The 20,225-nt window shown below is 39.8% G+C and overlaps 1 protein-coding gene across 13 annotated transcripts in view; it reads left to right on the top strand.

The window, feature by feature from the left end:
• Positions 1-20,225, top strand: part of TMEM182 (transmembrane protein 182) — a 464,198-nt gene that overhangs the window by 54,807 nt on the left and 389,166 nt on the right. For 4 of the 13 annotated variants that reach the window (XM_082357399.1, XM_082357398.1, XM_082357397.1 and 1 more), the window contains one exon: positions 8,585-10,942. The exons of the other annotated variants lie outside the window; for them this stretch is intronic. In XM_082357399.1, coding sequence (XP_082213525.1) covers positions 8,585-8,805 — 221 coding nt within the window. In that variant the 3' untranslated portion in view covers positions 8,806-10,942. Of the gene's footprint in view, positions 1-8,584; positions 10,943-20,225 lie in introns of those variants that run through there. 13 annotated transcript variants of the gene reach the window in all.

Raw genomic sequence — 20,225 nt, 5'->3', positions numbered from 1 at the left:
GTAGGTTTGGTTGACTAAATAAAACATGAGGCCAGAAAATGAAAGGGAAGAGGCAACTCATGTATTTGGGAAGTAGTATGAGGAGGTGAGGGCAGCAATGAATATTTGGAAATCAGACAGATGTAATGAAAATGTACAGTTGTGAAGTTATAACTGTTTAAGTTATTCAGGCCATCTCAGAAAATTGGAGAAAAATCAGTGGAAAGTGAGTCAGAGAAAATGAAGAGTGGAGGTAAGCAAAGAATGTTGACGGTTGACCATTGTGCATTGGTAGTTTTACAATTTCTGAAATATGATATGTAAAAGCGAGCATGATTGAATTATAAGAGAAGGCAATGTGTATTAATTTAAAGAAGAACAAGCTGTTACATAAATGCAATTTAAATTATTTTTAAGAACTTCTAGTTTATTTTACCAGAAAAGCTAATTTTTTAATGAATGAAATATGTACTATATGCAAGACTGCTTTGGAAGTATATTACAATATAATAACAAGTATTACTCTTTAGAAAATGTAGAATTGGTAAATTTTCCTTTCCCCGTTATATAATGATTAGAAAAAAAAATAGGTGTACATTTAGACTCTGGATGGACCTGTGAGAGTAGATTCAGCCTGCACTAATGCTCGTGTTTCCTCCTCTGAATGGCACATAGGGCTTCTTAGAAGTTGAGAAACGCCTCAAACACTGCAATTTTTAAGATTCCTAACATATTAAAAGTTAACACATGTCAAAATTCGTTTTCATATATTGTGGAATTTTTTAAGTGTTTACATTTGATAAGTCAATGCTCCATGCTTTTAAAATACATACATAAAGGTAGTGGCTCTACACATAACAATTTGCAGATATTATCCAAAGTCTTGTATGAGTATTGAGCTCAAATCAGATAATCCTAATAGACCCCAATGTCATCCATATCATGAGGGGGCACATGATTCCATCCCAAAAGGTCAAATCCCTTGCCAGTTCTCAAGGGAGATATCTAAATTTTATCCACTGACTTAAAGCCCAGAGATTCTCTTTAAGTATCTGAGGAGCAACTCTCTTTCCAAAGGAGTCCCAGAAAAAACAGTTCATGGATGGTAGTCTGGTTCCTAGGTTGGGGACCACTTCCCAGGGGTTCATTTTATAATGAAACTTCATAACATTCATTTTTATGTCATATTTTATATGTTTCAAATAATACATAATGAAAGTTTAAAAAAGGGAATTGAAAACAACCGGTTACAGAAAATCCCTGTGCTTTAGGCACTTGGAGAGCTTAGCCTCTTCGTGAGCACTAGTGCATGACTGCCCAAGGTTTTGTTGGCAAAATTGATGTTTGAGGAGGAGAATGTCAGAAAAACAACTGTGCCCTCAGTAGGGCTTAGTGGGCCTGCTCGGGGTGTGGGTTGAGCCTGGGCAGCTGTGCTCTAGGTCACCGCTGTAACATCGGTAAGCCCGGGGCCATTTTCTCTTTTGGGAATAAGATCATGTTTTGTAAAAAGGGTTTTTTTTTGCCAATTTTCTTTCAAAACCGTTTGCCTAAGGAAATGCTACTCATCCTCGCAAAACGCAATATTATTTTCATAGGAGCTTAATTCATAATAGCCAAAACCTAGAAAGAGCCCAAATGTTCACCAATAGATGAGTGGATACCACTGGATGAATTGGTAGGTTCATACGGTGGAATCCCGCTCAGCCATAAGGAGTAAACTGCTAACACAAGCAACAACATGGATGGATTCTCAGTCATTATGTTGGGAAAAAACAGCCAGAGACAAAAGATGGCACGCTGCTACGATGTCATTTCTATCAAGTTCTAAGGGCAACACTACGCTATAGTGATAGGTGCTTTCGGGGGGTGGGTGGTGCATGAAGAACCTCCCTGGAGGTACAGTGATGCATACGTTCTATTTTTAGTGGGTTGTGGCTACACTGATGTTTAGATTTGCCAAAACTCATCAAACTATACACTTAAAGTCCATACATTTTGCTCTATTTAACTTATACCTCAATTAAAAGACTGAGAAATAATGAGACACAGTAAACAATAAATAAATGAATGCTTTTTACCCATTAGAAAAACCTTCAAACCATAGGAGCTTACCATAATGCCTTCAGATATTAGTATGGGCTAATGTAAGAAATGTTTGTGTGAAGACTTTGTGTCTCTTCCTCAAAAACTCCTTGTGGGGATGTTGTCGGTTATGTACGTCATTGTTCCTGTGCAGATCTGCAGAAGGCATTTTTTATATATTTCTTCATGAATTGCCATGATTCCTTTTAGAAAGTGATAGTAAATACATAGCTTATCAAGTTTCCTTTTTGTCCTTTCTTCTGAGCATGTCGGATCTAGGCTTACCATTCCATGAATGCTGCTGTCCTTAGCATTCTCACCCGCACTCCAGACGTTGTTCTTTCTGTCTGTACTTCAGATGAACTCTTGCCCTGCCTTCCAGGTACCTCCAGCTAGACCTAGTCTCCAGCTGCCTCCTTGGAATACTTTCCATATTGTAGGATAGTTTGGAATGTCTTCAACCTAATGTGTCACACCTGCTATCAGGGTTTCAGTTTGAGTTATGCCACAGGCTAAACTTTTGATCTCGGTAGACAATTAACTACTGCAGACCTCATTTCCATCCTCTGAAAATAGACACGATGAGTAAGCTGGTATTATCATCCCTAGAATGTTAATGAAGCTTACTTTCTAGTTCTATGTAGATGCCCTTGCTGAAAATTGCCCTGTCTCCCCCAGTGTGTGTGTCCTCTGAACAGAGAAAAGATGAGTTCTCCTGATTCTAATGTAGTATTCACTATAACTTCCTTCATGAAGCATTTTTTTTTGACTGTGGAATTCCACGGCCTTTCCTATGGCCACTGAAAGCCGAAATGAGTTTCCACTGAATTTGTGTGGAAGCAAAGAGGCCAATGAATCATCTTGAATTTATGATTCTTCCCCAAGTAACCAATAACTGTCCATGATTCAATCTATTTAAGTACATTTCAAAGGCAATTCAGTTACATCTAAGCAGCTAAAGATCAAGTTTATTGTTTTTCAGTAACTCCAAAAGGCTTTTTTTTTTTTTTTTTTAAATATAGGTATATGTACTTCTAGGCAAGAATACAGGGGTTTGGCATTTGCCTATCTTTTGAAGAAGAAAGTTTTCATTTCTGTAGCTAGCTTTTCCCTAGGAATGCATTTTAAAATCCAGTTTTTATAATACAGTATAAAAGATCTTTCTAGGGACTTCCCTGGCTGTCCAGCGGTTAAGACTCCACGCTTCCAGTGCAGGGGGCATGGGCTCCATCCCTGGTCTGGGCACTAAGGATCCCGCAGGCCCTGTGCCAGCGGCCAATAAATAAATAAATAAATAAATGATCTTTCTAGGATGCCTTCTTTTCTGTTCTTGTATCTGTGGAATATTGAAGACGTGCAGTTTTATTTCTCAGTCTGTGACTTGGCGTTGGGGAAATCCTTTTGGTTTTATTTCCATGTTTTTTATCATTAGTAATTGCGTCCCTAATTTGTGACTGATTTTTATGTGACCTTTGTTTCAAAAAATGTTTTCCAAATTGAATGTATGACATTTGTGAGAGAAACTGTGCAAAAATCGTAAGCTTGAATGGCTCTTACCCACACTGCCAATAAAAGAGACCCAACATGTTCTTGATGTGACAGTTATTTGTCCATTGTTTCATTGTGATCACAAATCTCCGTGGGCTTTGGGACCATATTTTGATTATGCCTCCATTGAGCAATTTTATGAATTTTTGTTGGACTTCAAAAGATAGAAATTATAAAATTCAATAGGAAATAAATTATGCTTTCAAAATGTATGACCTAATTTAAATATAACTTCATTTAAAACAAATTATTACCGGAATATTGGCAATATTTTCTATTCCTGCTAAAATCACCGTGGCAAGTGGGTTTGAAATGTAACTCACTTGTCACTCAAGACAGTTACTGCTTGTGTTTTTATGAATGAGGGTCTTAAGATATCAAGGGAAAAAGATTAAGATTTTTCCATAGTATTGGTATTGCCCCAGAGGAGACTCTTCACCTGGTAGGTGGACCAAATCAATAGTACTACTGTTCATTAATAGTCACGATATCCCACAGAAAGAAGATGTGTCTTTCTGAGTGTGTGAAAGAAACACATATACTCTCCTCCCACCCCAACATATCCAACATATGCACTCTCCAACACACGCAGTCACAGACTTGCCCCACACGTTTTTTTTTTTTTTTGAGTAATTAATTTTGTTTCTTGTTTTGAAATATTTTCAGACTTACACAGAAATTGTAAGTCGCTTCACCCAGAGACTCCATTCAAATTTTGCTAATTTTCCCAATAATGTCTTTAATAGCAAAAGAATCCAGTCCTGGAACATGCTTTGCATTTAGATGTGTCATGTGAGTATCCATCAAACCAGAATAAATCCTTCTTTGACCTTCATGAGCTTGGCTCTTTTGAAGAGTACAGGCCTGTGATTTTCTAGAATGTTCTGGAATTGATTTGTCGGATGCTTCCTCATGATTGGATTTAGGCTCTTCATTTTTTCGCTGCAGTATCATAGCAGTGATGCTGTGTTCTCATTGAATCTCATGAGGTGGTGAGTGACATCAGTTTGTCATGTCCTTGGTGATATTAACTTTGATCACTTGAGTAAGGTGGGATTTGCCAGGTTTCTTTAGTGTGAAGTTACTATTTTTTCTTTATGACTAATATGTGTTTTGTGGGAAAAGACTTTGAGCCTGTGTAAATATTTATTTCTCATCTAAATTTCATCCACTAGTTTTAGTATCTGTTTTTGCTTCTTGCCTGAATTAATTATGACTTAAATGATTGCCAAATGGTGATTTCTAATTCAGCTATTCCTTCTACGTTTGTAAGTTAGCATTCTGAATGAAAGGCATTCCCTTCTCCCCACTATTTATTCACTCGCTTATTTATATCTCTATGGGCTCATGTATTCCTATTTCATTTGATGAGATGTAATGGGCCTCTATCACTATTTGTTTGATAATCAAATGTTCTCAGAATTGGCTAGCAGAAGCCCCATGATCTGGCTTCTGAAATGCCCACATTATTCTCTGAGCACATCTGTACTTTTTTGGTATAACATGATGTTCCAGATTCACGTGGTACTTTCTGTCCCAGCCTGGACTCAGCTATTTCTTAGAGATGGCCTAATTCCTGGTATTTAGAAGCCAAGATCTGGACACTTGGTGTCCTCCATGCTCCTGGGGTGTTGTTGCTCCCAGACCCTCTCAGGAAGCAGAGCCAGAAAATATATCTCGGTACATACACGCACAAAGGTATATTTTAAAACAAACATATACTTCTACTTCTATATTCATTCATTTATCTATCTAAAACCATAAATTCACACTGATACATTCAATTCTAAAAAACACCATAAAGTTCATTCTAGCTTTCCCCCTTTTCAAATTTGTAACTCCCTTTTCAGGCAGTGAAGAACTTGACTCCAATTAACCTCAATATATGTATTTATTTGATTAGTCTAGCTATAAGTACCAGTCTCCTGACTCTTAGCCCCTTACTTCATGCAGGCCCCCATCATCCATTTTTGCTGCCATAGTAGCTAAACCATTGGCCTTTGGTATAGTTTCTCCATGTTTGTTAGTTCATTTTCCTTCTGTTTATCTGTCTGTCTTTACCTACACACACACACACACACACACACACACACAAACACAAACAAACACACATGTATACATATAAAACACTGGCAATTTAATGGGCAGGGAAAGTAGGGAAGCGCTGTTTTACTCCATGGGTATAATCATAAGCTGATCTGATATGAATTAAATGGACTATATCTCCAACTAGTGAACAAGTTAAAAGGTTGTAGTGATAGAAACAACTATTATTCATTGCTTTCAGGCTGTAATTGCTCTTCAAGTAACAGCAATAATTAAATATAAGTTAATTCTTCCTTATTAAGAATCATCTACATGATGTCCTGCAATACTTTTAAAAAATACTGTAAATTCAGTAATGGGTTTTGCAATTTTTGAAGAAAAGGTGTATAAATCTACTGGTTTTTCACAAAGTAAATTTTTAAAAATGAAAATACCTGAAAGCACAAGAGAGTCACATGATGTAAGGAAGATTAAAAAAAACAGGGGCCTTCCCTGGTGGCTCAGTGGTTGAGAATCTGCCTGCCAATGCAGGGGACACGGGTTCGAGCCCTGGTCTGGGAAGATCCCACATGCCATGGAGCAACTAGGCCCGTGAGCCACAACTACTGAGCCTGCACGTCTGGAGCCTGTGCTCCGCAACAGGAGAGGCCACGACAGTGAGAGGCCCGCGCACCATGATGAAGAGTGGCCCCCGCTCGCCGCAACTAGAGAAAGCCCTCGCACAGAAATGAAGACCCAACACAGCCAAAAATAAAAATAAATTAAAAAAACAAACAAAACATATCAACAAATAATAAAAAAGGTTTGCAGTGTGTTGGCATAAGGCAAATGGTATGCAAATAACCAAGCCAAACCTTTACATTAGCAGAGCATACTGTCTGTATATTTTCTGAAAAAATGTTTTGAAATGCTCAGAGTTGCTAGACAACACATGGCCTCACCATATTGTTGTCAAAATCTGAGGCACGGCTCGGCTCTGTGAGGAGTTTGCTCGCCGGCTATGGCTTTACTATTTTTCTGTGATGCAGTTGTCGTTCAGTGGTTAAATTGCTCTATTGTGTGCTCCGGTATTTGCATTTACATTACAGACAGCAGAGTGAAGCATGGTTCTTATTAGTGAAGCATCTACATTGGTTCTTCACAGCTTTGTAGTTTGTATCATGATTAGGAGAAAGTTTCAGCTCTGATGCTGACATACTTCAACATACGTATGGGCCCTTCTTCGGTGTTTACTTGTCAAGACTCTTTATGAAATTGATGACCCAAGAGGGAGGGGACATCCTAAATGCTGGAGGAACACAGTTAACCCCAGAAGAGTGATGGACGGCTAGGCTTGTAAGAGCAGCTCTCTCCTGCCCACGTTCCCCAGCCTCTGCTCCTGACCACAGGGTGGTGTTTACCTTCTAGACAGAGTATCAATTAGGTTATGGAGATTTTATACCTGATGGTCCAGTTAGTTAATTCAGAGAGTACAGTGGATCCTTGGCGAGTTTGGATTGAACTTTTGGACAAATTGCAAGTGTCCTTAAGTATATTTTGCTTTGGGGCAAATTCGTGTGCGGGGACCTCACTCACTAGTGGGTCAGCTTAGCAGGCTCTTCTGAATCTGCAACTCAGTGCAGTGGTATCGCCTCCTTCTGTTGCTGCAGTAACAGTCACATGGAAAAGCATATGCTTAGTAGTATTCTCAAATTTTAGCATTCATAAAGATCTTCTGTCATATTGCTTGTTAAGGTCAAGGGTCCAACACCATGGTACTTCTCTACCCTTATAATTCCAACAATATTTTTGAATAGGTGGATTGCAGTTACATTGAAATGGTTGATAAATTATCTTGCCTTCTAGTTAGTGGTTAAGCATTTTCCATCCCTCCCTCCCTCCTTTCCTGCCTCCCTCCCTCCCTCCTTCCCTCCTTTCTTTCTTCCTTCCTTTCTTTTGTTTAATAAGGCTCTTGATTTCAAACCTGAGGTTTTATATTCCACAGAATGTTTCTTAAAGAGTCATGTATATTCTTTTACATTAGTTCAGTGCTTCCATCTCTGTTCTTGTCTGGTACTTACCTTGCCTTCTATTTTCATTGCCATATGTAACTGAAACACCAGTTAGCTGTGTTACAATAATATAACAAAAGTCAGAAAGACCTGAACTGAAAATCAGCTATGAAAACTACCAGCTGGGGCTTCCCTGGTGGCGCAGTGGTTGAGAATCTGCCTGCCAATGCAGGGGACACGGGTTCGAGCCCTGGTCTGGGAAGATCCCACATGCCACGGAGCAAGGAGGCCCGTGAGCCACAACTACTGAGCCTGTGCGTCTGGAGCCTGTGCCCTGCAACAAGAGAGGCCGCGACAGTGAAAGGCCCGCGCACTGCGATGAAGAGTGGCCCCCACTCGCCGCAACTAGAGAAAGCCCTCGCACAGAAACGAAGACCCAACACAGCAAAAAAAACAAAAAACACAAAAAAAACTACCAGCTGAGTTTGCATATACTTAAAACTGTGGGTTAATAGTACCTGTTTCACAAGTTTATTGTACATATTGAAAGAAATAATGTATAACAGTGCTTGTCACAAATGAGGCATACAGTAAAAATGGATAAATGTTAGAAAATAAATTCCGCTAGGCAGGGATCTTTGACTCTTATAGTTCACAAGCACCTAATACAGTGCCTGGCACACAGTAAGCACTCAGTAAATACACGTCATCTGTTGCCATTTGTCTTCTGCAGCTGTAGCCCTCACCTCAGTGCTCTGAAAACTAAAGATCAATGATGTGCCTATAAAGCATACAATAAAAGGTCTGACACAAAGTAGGTGATTTAGCTAGAATTATATTTTTATAATTATATCATCAGGCGTATGATTGGTCTGATATAGCATTTTTGGGCAGACATCTTCAGAAAGGCTAAAGGTCTCTTGTTTTGTCCTTCTCAGGCATCCTGTTTTCCCTGGTGGTGATGCTGTATGTCATCTGGGTCCAGGCAGTGGCTGACATGGAAAGCTACAAAAACATGAAAATGAAAGACTGCTTGGATTTCACCCCTTCTGTGCTGTACGGCTGGTCATTTTTTCTGGCCCCAGCGGGGATATTTTTTTCTTTGCTAGCTGGATTACTATTTCTAGTTGTTGCACGGCATATTCAGTTACATCACTAATCAAACTGTTGCCACCAGTATTTTCTTGAGAGATTTTAAAACAGAGCATTTTTTAAAAAATTTTGTCTCCATGATCCTAGCATAGAATGAGTTGATGTAACTTTTTAGCTGCTATGTGAATTATGCATTTTACTTGTGATCTTCTCTAATAAGAGGGTCCTAGAATCTCTCCAGACTCCATCTTGCTACCATCTTCTCTAGTTTTTTAGGGAGCAGGTAACATGGGCCTTCCCTTCACTGCACTTGTTAGAGTTTGCGGGTAACAAAGGCCTGGCAGTAGCAGAAGACAGTCACCAGGGGCAAATCATGATTTGAGTTAAGCGTCCTCCTTGGCATTCACTTCTGCTGCTATTAAAAAAATCCTTTGGAATCCCGTATCTGATAACGAGGTTACTATCCAGAATATATTAAGAACTCCTGCAGCTTAACAACAATAACAGCAACAACAACAAAGCAAATACCAGATTTAAAAAGGGGCAAATGACCTGAGCGGACGTTTCTCCAAAGATGATGTACAAATGGCCAAAGAAAAAAAAAGTCCTTTGGAGATTATAATTAAGAACAACAAACAAATGTTGTCAGAGAATTTACTCCATTTCTTCTCCACACACATAAATATCCACATACACATGTACTGACACCTGTGAGCAGATTATTCATTATTTAAAAATAGACAGCAGTTGTTCTTGTAGCAGGGGCTGCGTGAACTCATCAGTTACAGTGGGTCACAACAAAAACAACGTGCACTTATCCCGCTTTCTTACCAAAAACAAGTTTGGTTATGTAACGTATTCACTTAATTGTGCATGCTTACATAAATCCTAAACTATATTTAAAAGAAGCAAATCTGTACACCAAATCACATACAATGAAGATTGGGTTTTTATGAACTTCAAGTGGGTTAATTGTATTTGTAATATGGTTGAAAACATGTAAAAACCAAGCGCCTTCACTTTGTACATAATTCTATTCGATATTTTTAGATTTCACTTAAAAATTATATTGCTAATATGTTCAGCATGTGAAAATTTATTGACGAAATGTGCTTTTAATATGCACTCAACTATAAACTTTCGAAGTACTTCCAGGTGAGGATAACAGCCTTGCTTTATTAAAGACCATGAAATGTGAACTTTTCCCAGGACCTTATGGATTATAGTCTTTCTGATCATTTGATTCCCTTAACTATCGTCCCTCCCTGTCTTCAGCTTTACAGCAGGTATGTTAACATTTACAGATCTGCTCTTTCCTTTAACCTCTTGGAAGATAACTTTTTGGGGGATGGTTGTGGGAATGATTCTTTATTATTCACTAGAGTAGACATTCTGCATATCAAAGATTTTTGTTTGGCACTAATTTTGATTGAAATCAAATCCATCTGAGAAGCCTAGGTCGTATTTGCGTTTTGGAAGCCTCCTGACCGAGGAGTTCCCTGTTGGTGAAGGAACAGAGGCCCTGCGTGGTGTGCGGAGTGTGTTTCAGGCACAGCATTTTACTCCGCAGCTGTTTGAATACCGAGGGCCTGACTCAGAGGCACATTAAAGGGTGACCACCTAGAAGCCGCTGTAGGATAGAGGCGTTGTTGCTTTCACCCCGGGGTCCCATGATGGGGAGATTGCCTGAATCTTCTCTGCACATCTTGTACTTTCCATTGAACCTTGTTTCAGTGGGAGGGCGCTCTGGGGGAAGAGTGAAGATCTGAGGTATCTGCAGATCACCAGGGCATTTTAAGGGTTAGTGACAGGACTTGCCTGTTTAAAAAAAAAAAAAAAAAAAGACTTCAGGGCCTTAACTGGTCTCTGAAGCCGTTTCAGTTTTATCATAAACGTTTTCCTGGTCCTTTCCTTTGTCTTTTTCTGTTTCCTTTTTATATTGCTTCATTTATTTCTTTGCTTTTGGCTTGATTATTACAAAAATAATTATGGGTTCTGTTATGCATATTGACTGTGATATTAAGTTGTGGCATGCTATTAAGTTTTCCAGACGATGCTAGATGTATTTGCTTAGTTCATGTCATCTGTAAATACAATTCCTTTTTGTGGAACTTTGGAATGGAGCCTTTTTCTGTGTATTATATACATCATTTAAATTTCACATGCAAGCTGCTTTTAGTAAAGGTTTGAATATTTGTAGTTTTCAGATGGTTAATCTTACTTTCTAATACTTATGCGACTACCATATATTTATCTTAAGGCAATTGGCTGAATATCTGATGTACATGACACTTTTACACAGATCCACACTTTGGAAGTGTTTCATAGGTGTAATGCATCGGTCACATGAGTTCAAACACATTTCCTGACCTATTTCACCAGCAATCCATGGAAGAAAGGAAGGTGAGTTGTATTTGCTGTGTCAGTGAGTAAAATATACTTAAAAATAGCAGATATATTCTCGTCACAGCCTTCTATCTCATTTGGGGTAGTATGTTTCCTTTTATTTCTCTATTTGGTGTATTGATTTATTTCCAAAAGCTTTCAAATGAAGTCTTAAAAATCTTTTTAAGAGGATTGATTTTGCGTCATAAAGTTTCAGTTCAACAAATAAGATATCTTTTTGGTGACACTTCTAGAAAGAGTGAGGAAAGAGGGCAGTGAGTTATGTCCTTGGACTTTGGTGAAGGCTGTGATCTCTGCATATCGTGTTTGCCCAAGGAGTTTAGTTCAGTCGTGTGGCAGGGAGCACAGGAAACTGGCTAGGAAACCCTCCAGAGACAATGAATGAAGGTGTTCAATTTGGGGTTGAGCGTAGGACTTTAAATAATACTATTAGGTGTGCTCTTACTGGTCATTGGCTGCTTTTATGACTAATCTATGAAATGTATTTACTGAATTTGAAGATTAAATCCACTTACAAGAGTATATTATGATGGAAAAGGTGTCAATGTTTGGTAATTATCTATCATCAACTTTGTGTGTGTGTGTATGTGTGTGTTACATTTATAAATTTGGATAGAGTTAAAGTGAATAGTGGAAATCAATACATTTGAATAGCACATTTTAAAAAAATTCGGTTTCTCAGGGACAGTGACATAGTTGTTTCCCTGGTGGGCTCTACCAGGAATGGCATCTCATACGAAAGAGATGAAATAGAAACTAAATTTGTATTGATTGTCTGAAGGAGTTAAATATATGGAGACATTTTTTTCAGTGATGATCAAGTGTAGGCAGAGAAATTCCAACAAAATCTTAGGAATAGGGTATGTTAGATATGTTAAAAACCAAGGAGGGTGGGAAAATAGTTAACATCATACATATTATAATAAGCATAAACTAAACAAAGGAACATTTAATCTGATTAGCAGGGAAAGAGGAAAGAATAAAAACATCCAGTTAGAGCTTAGAGCTTCTGAACTAGCCAACTTAGGCAAGTGGTAGGAGCTGTACCCTCAGGACCATTACGATCAGCCTGGGCTGGCTGTGGACATGGGAGTATTAGAGAGAACAAGTCTGAAATGACAGAGGAGTACAAGAGGCCCCCTCTGGCTTTCGAAGGGTCATTTTTTCCCCTCACGTGCAAAATTGAAGGGGCAATTGGATGGTTGAACTTTGTAAAATGATCCACCTCTGGTTGTAAAGAATCATATGATATAGCTAGTAATTCTATTGCACATGTATATGTATATATATGTGTGGGGTGTGTGTGTGTGTGTGTGTGTATGGAGAGAGGGAGTGTGTGTAGAGAGAGAGAGTGCGTTTTCCCTCAGTACCTCCGTATCCATGGGGGACCGGTTCCAGGACCCCTGCAGATACCAAAATACACGGATGCTCAATCCCTTATGTAAAATGGCATTGTATTTGCATATAACCTATGTATATCCTCCTCTATACTTTAAATCATCTCTAGATTCCTTTTAATAGCTAATACAATGTAGATGCTATGTAAATAGATCCCAGCATGGCAAATTCAAGTTTTGTTTTTTGGAACTTCCTGAAATTTTTTTCTAGTATTTTAAATCCACAGTTGAATTTGTGGGTGTGGAACTGGTGCATATGGAGGGGAGGGCTGATTATACATAAGGTGTCTATAAGTAACTATAAGGTATCTATAAGTAAGTAAATTAGAATGATTTTTAATTCTTGAAGTGATGGTTTTTCTGGTTCGCACAAATGACAGCGATAGTCTAAACTGGCTTTATGAGATAAGTATGGTTGGAGCCACTGGCGTCCTGCACTGCACTTGAGTATTGTACAGGCAATCTGGGGGGGAGAAGACTCACTGCAATAGAATAAAAACTTTTAATATTCCATTCTTCTGGGAATCCAGGGGTTAATGGTTCTTCCTTTATATGGCAACTCTTTTTTTTTTCTTTTCTTAGCACTTCTTTATCCATTAATTCTAACAAGAGACTGCCACTGTTAAAAAATTCACCAGTGCTTGCAGATAGCATTGGTATTGCAGACTATCTAAACAAATAGATATTTAAACAATACAGCTTAGAGAAGAGTACAGTACAGCTTAAAGAATAATGCTTGTTCCCTCATATTTTGCTGTGGGATATGCAAGACACTATAAGAAATACTGGCATATTGTCTTCACCCCCAGAAAATACAAGAGACATTTTTTTCTCAAGATTTTTATGGGTGTATGTAAATATCTGGAGAGTTGTCAAAGAGAAAGTTGGATTAATCTCTGTGTGTGTGTGTTTATATGTATATACATATGTGGTATGTATGCATATGTATTTGGATACAGATTTGGATAAAACTGTATATTTGTCAGTAGGTATACGTCTGAATACACATGTACCTATATACATAATATATGTGTATTTATAAAAATATTTTTACATCTATAATGTATACATGTATATATATAAGAAATGCCTACATTTACATTATTGTTTGTGGATTTCCACATAGCTGTCTGTCTCAGGCATTCCCAAGCTCTTAAGGTTTGCTGAACAGGAGGACACATGTCATCTTCATGCTATTGCATGCCTGTCCCCATGGAGGGTGAGGGGTATCGGGGAGACTCAGTGAGTGGTGTCATGGCCTCTCTCTCTTGGATCCAGGGCATATGTGGTGATGCATGTGCAGTGGACTATTCACTCTTACCCTGTGAAGGCCCAAGGGCAGTGACCCTGTCTTGAACATCTTCTAGCAATTGATACCTAGCAATTGATAGCTGTTGGTGAATATTTAACAGTTATAAACTTTGCTGGATAAAAGGATTCCTTTATAAAGCAGCACGCCTTGCTGATACATTCATTCAATCCCCCTGCAGAACATTAAGCCGAGTGGATCCCCCCATAGATTCTTTATTTGGTTCACCTTAGGGAGAAGCTTATGGTGTGGTGGGGAAGGTGATAAATCTGCATCTGAAGACCTGCACTCCGATTCTGGATTTTAAACTTTTGGTTTGGAAAGTTATTCCACCTCATTTTGGTGAGTTCTTCATCTAAAATATTTACTAATTTATTCAACAAATACACACTAATTGTGTATACACTCATAATTGTGTACACACTGTATGTCACAAATGGTGCTAGATGTTGGGTAGATGTTGGGTATAACTAAACAAAGCAGACCTTTAATTGTCACTCTTCAAACTGGGATTCAAGGAAGAAATATAGACAACAAACAAGTGAAAAAAAAATAACTATGAATTTATAAATTGTGATAAATCCTCTAAAGAAAAATACACAAGACGTAATGATAGATAAAGCCATGACTGTTGGATAGTCCAGGAATTTCTTTCTAAGAAGAGAATTCTGAGTATTCTGATACATAAAAGATACGAAGCGTCCATCTGGGTGAAAAGCAGCAGTAAAAGGATTTCAGGGAGGGGAACTCGGGGGAGAAAAGGCCTGAAAGTGAAGAGGAGCTTGGCATGTTCTAGGAACAGCAAGGTGGCTTGTGTGGCTGGCATGGAAGGGAGGGTTTGTGGTACAGCTGGAGAAGTAGGAAAGGCCCCATCCTTCAGAACCCTTGAGCCATTAGAGTATAGTCTGAAGGGTAAAACTGAAAGAACTTGCTGGTGGATTGGCTATGGGGTGAGAGAGGGGCAAATAAGGAATCGCCTTCAGATTTCTCGCTTCAGTGAGTGAGTAGATGGAAGAGACTGGAGCAGGGACGAGAGGAAGGCAAAGGCTTGGGGGAGAAAGGAATCCCTTGCTCGTTGTGATACTGTGATAGTTGATAAGCCTGTGAAAGGTGCAAGTTGAGACGGTGGTGGATAATCGGATGTGGCCATCAGGAGCTCAGAGGAACCATCTGAGCTGGAGACTTACATTTGACAGTCACCAGATTGAAAGCCATGGGAAAGATGAGGCCACCAGGGAGGATGGCTAGAGAGAGTGACTCTCTCTGCCCTGGGAACCCAACATCTAGAGACTGAGCCGAAGACTGAGCCTGAAGAGAGGCCAGAAGTAGACATGGAAGGATTGGTGGGAAATGTGAGACTGAGGAAGCCCAGAGGGGCGACTGTTTTGAGAAGGAACTGCTGAGAAGATGACTAAGACGAGGAAGGAAAGGTGACCTTAGGCTGTGGAAGCGTGGAGGTTGTGACAGTGACAGCAGAAGTCTTGGCATGGTGGCCGGAACAGAAGCCAGATTTGATTGGTAAGAGGAGTTAATGAGAGGTGAGGAGGTGGAGAAAGCTTGTTGTGCAACTTCTAAGAGAAGGTGGTCTTTGAAGGAGAGCAGTCACAGATCTGGGTGGAAGAGGATATGAGGACCAGAGAAAGCATTCTTAAGACCTGGGAGAATGAGAGCAAGTCTGTGTGTTCTGAAAATTATCCTGTCCAAAGGGAAAGTTGATGATGTGGGAAGGCATGGCTGGAGTGCAGCCAAGGAGCTGCCAGTGTGTGTGGAGGGGCAGCGCTACCTGCCGCCCTCACAGGGGGTCCGTGTCTAAAAACACCAGGATGTGGAGAGCACTCGTTACATTAAATTTGACAAAAACAAACAAAGATCCGGCTGTGCATTTACCACGTACTTGTTCCAGCATTAGGTGTTGGGGTTACAGAGAGATTGGCAAGTCCCTTGTGTAGGTCAAATGTAATACTCTTCGTTGCTTGTCAGCCGAGCATGTACAGAGGACCCCAGGGAGTCAACAGAAAGGACAGCAGATTCAGTGTCTCAGTGTGGATCCGTCAGGATCTTACTGCCTATGTAGACGATTCCATCTTGCTAGTGAAGCTGTAAAGCTCAATACTCCCTGACTTCTCCAGACAAGTGTTTGAGAAGGAGATTTCTTGCTTACATCTGATGGCATTAGTTTTATTCCTTTCTAGAAGAATCTGGTGACTGTCAGAAAGCCATTCACTGGTGTGGTGGGAATACTCAGCTTCCTCTTTAAGGACAATCAGAAGACATACCAGATACCGCACTAGAGCCCTGGATCTGGATTCTGTATTTTTGATCTGGAAAAATACCCTAAGATAAAAGGAAAAGTACAGTATATGGAAGAGGGGTGATAAAATAAAACTATCAGAAAGAGGGTTTAAAATTTGGCTCAGTTTGGATTCTAAGAAATTCTTATATTTCTTAATTCATCAGTAGTAAAATTAGAGGAGTTTATTTTTAAAACAGGATATATAGAAGAGTTGTGTTCTTGTCTTTTTTTTACTACTCTCTCTCTACTTGGCCTGACTGACTTACTAGCACAACCAGTGGACCAACTCAAGGCTGCTGGGAATATGGGGTACATCTTATGCTTGTAGATACTGTAGGTTTTGATTGATCAATAGCATTATCAGTACAGTTAGGATTTCTAATACTTTTGCCTGTCCACATGACAGCATGATGTTTCTCATTAATGTGGTTGCTTCATGACGTTGTTGTTTCAATCATAAAGTGTGAACGCCAAAGCCTACAATTTCACTAACTACCCAGCTCTCAGAAAAATACAGTTTCCAAGTTCTGTTACTTCCTGTTCACAGACACAATAGGACAGAAAAAAGACATTAAAAAAACTGTTTAATTCTCCAAACTGTGTTTCTTTACAAAAGCAATACATATTCATTAAACAATTCAGAAAGTACAAATGAGCAGAAAGAAAGAAACAAATTTCACCCATAATTCCACCACTAGAGTCAAGCGGTATATAAATGGTTCTAATAGGTAACCAAAAGGGTCATCCAGAAAAATGTTTTGTAAACTTAGATTTTTACTTAATATGACAGCTTTAACATTTTTGTGTCATTAAATATTTCAAAGATTATCTACACTCTTTGAATATCAGCCAAGCCAGCGCATATCAGACACATGCCAGCCTGGTCTGTGTTGGAGTCTTTGACTCTGGAGAGCCAACTGTTTTTGAGTCACTTTGTTCTCCATGTGGACATATTTTAAAATGGAGGAATGATAGGGAACGTCCACCCTAGGTTATTGTGAGTTAAATAATTGTGGACAATTGCAAATCGTATCCCAAAAATAATAGATTTCCACTGAGTGAAAGTCCAGACAAGATTAACAATGGGCTGACTCTGATTCTCGAGCACCTCCTGTGTACCAGTAGCCTTTCATACGTTGTTTGGTGGTGTCATTCCCATGGGGAGTTGAGGGCACTGAAACTGGGAGGGTATGGAAATTGCCCAAGGCCACGCAGCTAGGAAGGATTGGAGATGGTTTTCTAGGTGTTTGAATCTCCATGCTCTTTCTGTGATACCACTTGGCTTCTCCCTAATAGTGGAGGGAAAATATTTTGAACATATTTCAGTAAAAACAGAAAGATTTCTGTGAATGATTAGGGCTACAGCTTGGGTTAGTTGCATGAATGAAAAACCACAAAGTGAGCTACTCTTAGATCCTCCACTGACTACGCCCTCTACTGCAGTCTTGGGGCTTCAGGCATTAAATGGGATGGTGCAGATGTCAAGGTCCGTGTGGCACGGACATCAGTCACCTGAAATCTGCTGTGAGGCAATAGGAGTCTGAAGCCACTTGAATGGCTTATGCCCCTTGAGTGCAAAATAGAAAGCCCACTGTTTAGAAAGCAGATACCGCCTTGCAGGAGTGTCTTCCTTGCCTTATTATTGGAGGCCATTGCTCGCCGTGTTGGAGAGGACCTCCAGCTATGTGTAGGGAAAGGCAGTGGACTTCTGAGCCGAAAACCCATCTGGGTCCCTTAGGCGGGTCACTGAGCCTCTTCACTTTTCTCCAAACGATATCATTGGGCAAAGCCCCCAGGGCAGTGTCCAGTCTGTGGTTGGCTCAGAACAGATTTCCCACTGAGCGCCAATTAGCAGGGGTGAAGGCCTTCCAGTTAAGAGAGAAGGCCCTGGAGAGAGAGAGAGAGAGAGAGAGAGAGAGAGAGAGGGAGAGAGAGAGAGAGAGAGTGAGTGCCAGGCTTGGAATCCGAGTTCAGCTATTAGCAGTGTGGTTTTGAGCAACTATAGAACTTCCCTCTGCCTCAATCTCCTTGTCCACAAAGTAAGGACAGCAAAAATGGTCATGCAAAGTGTTTAGAACAGTGCCTGCCACAGAGTAATCACTTAATACATGCTCTCTATCATTGCTATTATATTCATTTTTATTTTATTCTAGTTTTGAATGACCATGTTTCTATAATTTCTGATCCAAGACTTCTTACCTTACTTTTCAAAGATTGTGGATATAATTTTTCCAGGACCACTTCTTTTTTCCTCATTCCTACACTCGTTTTAGGAACATCTTACATCCCATTAACTCTGTGTGTATAAGATTGCCCAGGAGTGTGATGAGAGCCAGAAGAACTTGGGGGGAGGGGGACAACAGTAATATTAGGTCCCTTTTATAGAAAATAGACTGCCAAAGGCAAGTTATCTCAGAGGTTCCTGGGGTGGGTTTCCATATGTGGTTGGCTAACCAAAAAAAAAAAAAAAAATCCAAATTGAATTAGTGCCTTTTAAATGGGGAATACATTTAAATATATATAAAAAGGAAAGCACAGAAAGGCAATGAAGAACGGCCCTCTGCACACCAGCCCTTCTTGTGCCCTCGTTACGCGGCTTCACTTTGAACCACATCGCTCTCCAGCCTGCCGCCAGCTGCCACGTGGCTACTTGGCAGTTATTTAAAGCCCAGCTCATATTACTGCTCTGCAGGGCTGGGCACCCGTGTCCCAACTGGTACACAACTGATCTACACAGAAATCAACTTCAGGTCTTCTTCTCTGAAATTAAACGTGAAGGCATGATTTCTGTGATCCTCTTTTTCCTTTCTTTTGCGTTATTTCTTTTTGGAACCATGGCTCGCTTGCACCACAGGGGAACTTCAGTTAGGTTGTCAGTCTGATAGACTGCGTTATCAGATACGTTCGTTTTCCTCCCTCTTCCGCTTGCTTAAGAGCTTCGAAACACAAAGAATAAAAAGTGCTAAATGGGATGAAATGACCTGTCAAGGGTAGATTCAGCATCTGTGAACGACTTCAAAAAATCCCCCAGCTTCAAGGCCCTCCAGTCTGAGTTGCTTTTTACTTGGCTTTCCTCTCGTCTCCTCTTTTCGAACTGAAGTACTTTGTGCATCATTGATCTTGGAAGATTGTTTATTGAAACGAAACCATTTTTGCCCAGCCTAAGAAGCCTCAGACAAGATTTGGAAGTGCGGTTGAGTGTTGAGCCTTAGAAGAGGAGATTTAAGCCTCCCCTTCATTATTATACAATATTTATATGTCACAGAATGTTCAAGACAGACAAACAAGCAACTTCCAAACAGATTTGGCCAATACATACACTGGATAGCAGTGACCTCTGGTTTTAAGATTAGAGAAATAAAAATGTTTTGGAATGTGACTTGGTTAGAAGATACAGCTCTGTGCAGCTGTTAACCAGAGAGGAGAAATCCAGTCCCTGCCCTGTGAATGATCAAAGGGTATTAAACATGTCTCAGGTCACATGTAATAGAAAGTTATCCCTGGTGGAACAAATTAATAGAATTCCTAGTATTTATGGGAAAGTGGCAGTGAGGACACTGCTTCTACTCACGGCTGATATAGGTTGTGATCTCAGGAAAGACATTACTTATCTTTTCTATCTGTGAAATTGAAAGAGTCATTCATTGAAAGAGCTTGGAAAACAAGGTCGCCAGCTAATGTCCCAGGTTGTCATGTGTTATCTTTGCAAAAGACCCATCAGGAAAACTGGTTATGATTTTGACATCCCTTCTGGTTCTGGTGCAAGATTACCTGTCCGTCATGGTCGTTAACTGTCCCCAGTGATGGCCCAGCTAAGGGGTGTGGCTGATAACCCCTCTGTGATGGCGTCTCCACAGTAGGTACTGAGTAAACACCGCCTGGGTGAATGAAGGACTGAGTGAGCGAAGGGAAGTGATCAGGGTGAGGTGAGCCCAGAGCAAGGTCACTTTTATTGATGACTTAGAAGAAACAGAAGCAGCATATAAATGTTTATATTAAACAAATATTCTGTGGCTTATTTATGTTCATTTAGGAAAATGAAAGTCATTCTTTAAGGAGTTGGAACAGAGCAGAAGTTAGCA

The sequence above is a fragment of the Balaenoptera borealis genome (assembly GCF_965194805.1).
Source record: "Balaenoptera borealis genome assembly, chromosome: 15".
Classification (NCBI taxonomy): domain Eukaryota; kingdom Metazoa; phylum Chordata; class Mammalia; order Artiodactyla; family Balaenopteridae; genus Balaenoptera; species Balaenoptera borealis.
This window is presented reverse-complemented; position numbering and strand designations above follow the sequence as displayed.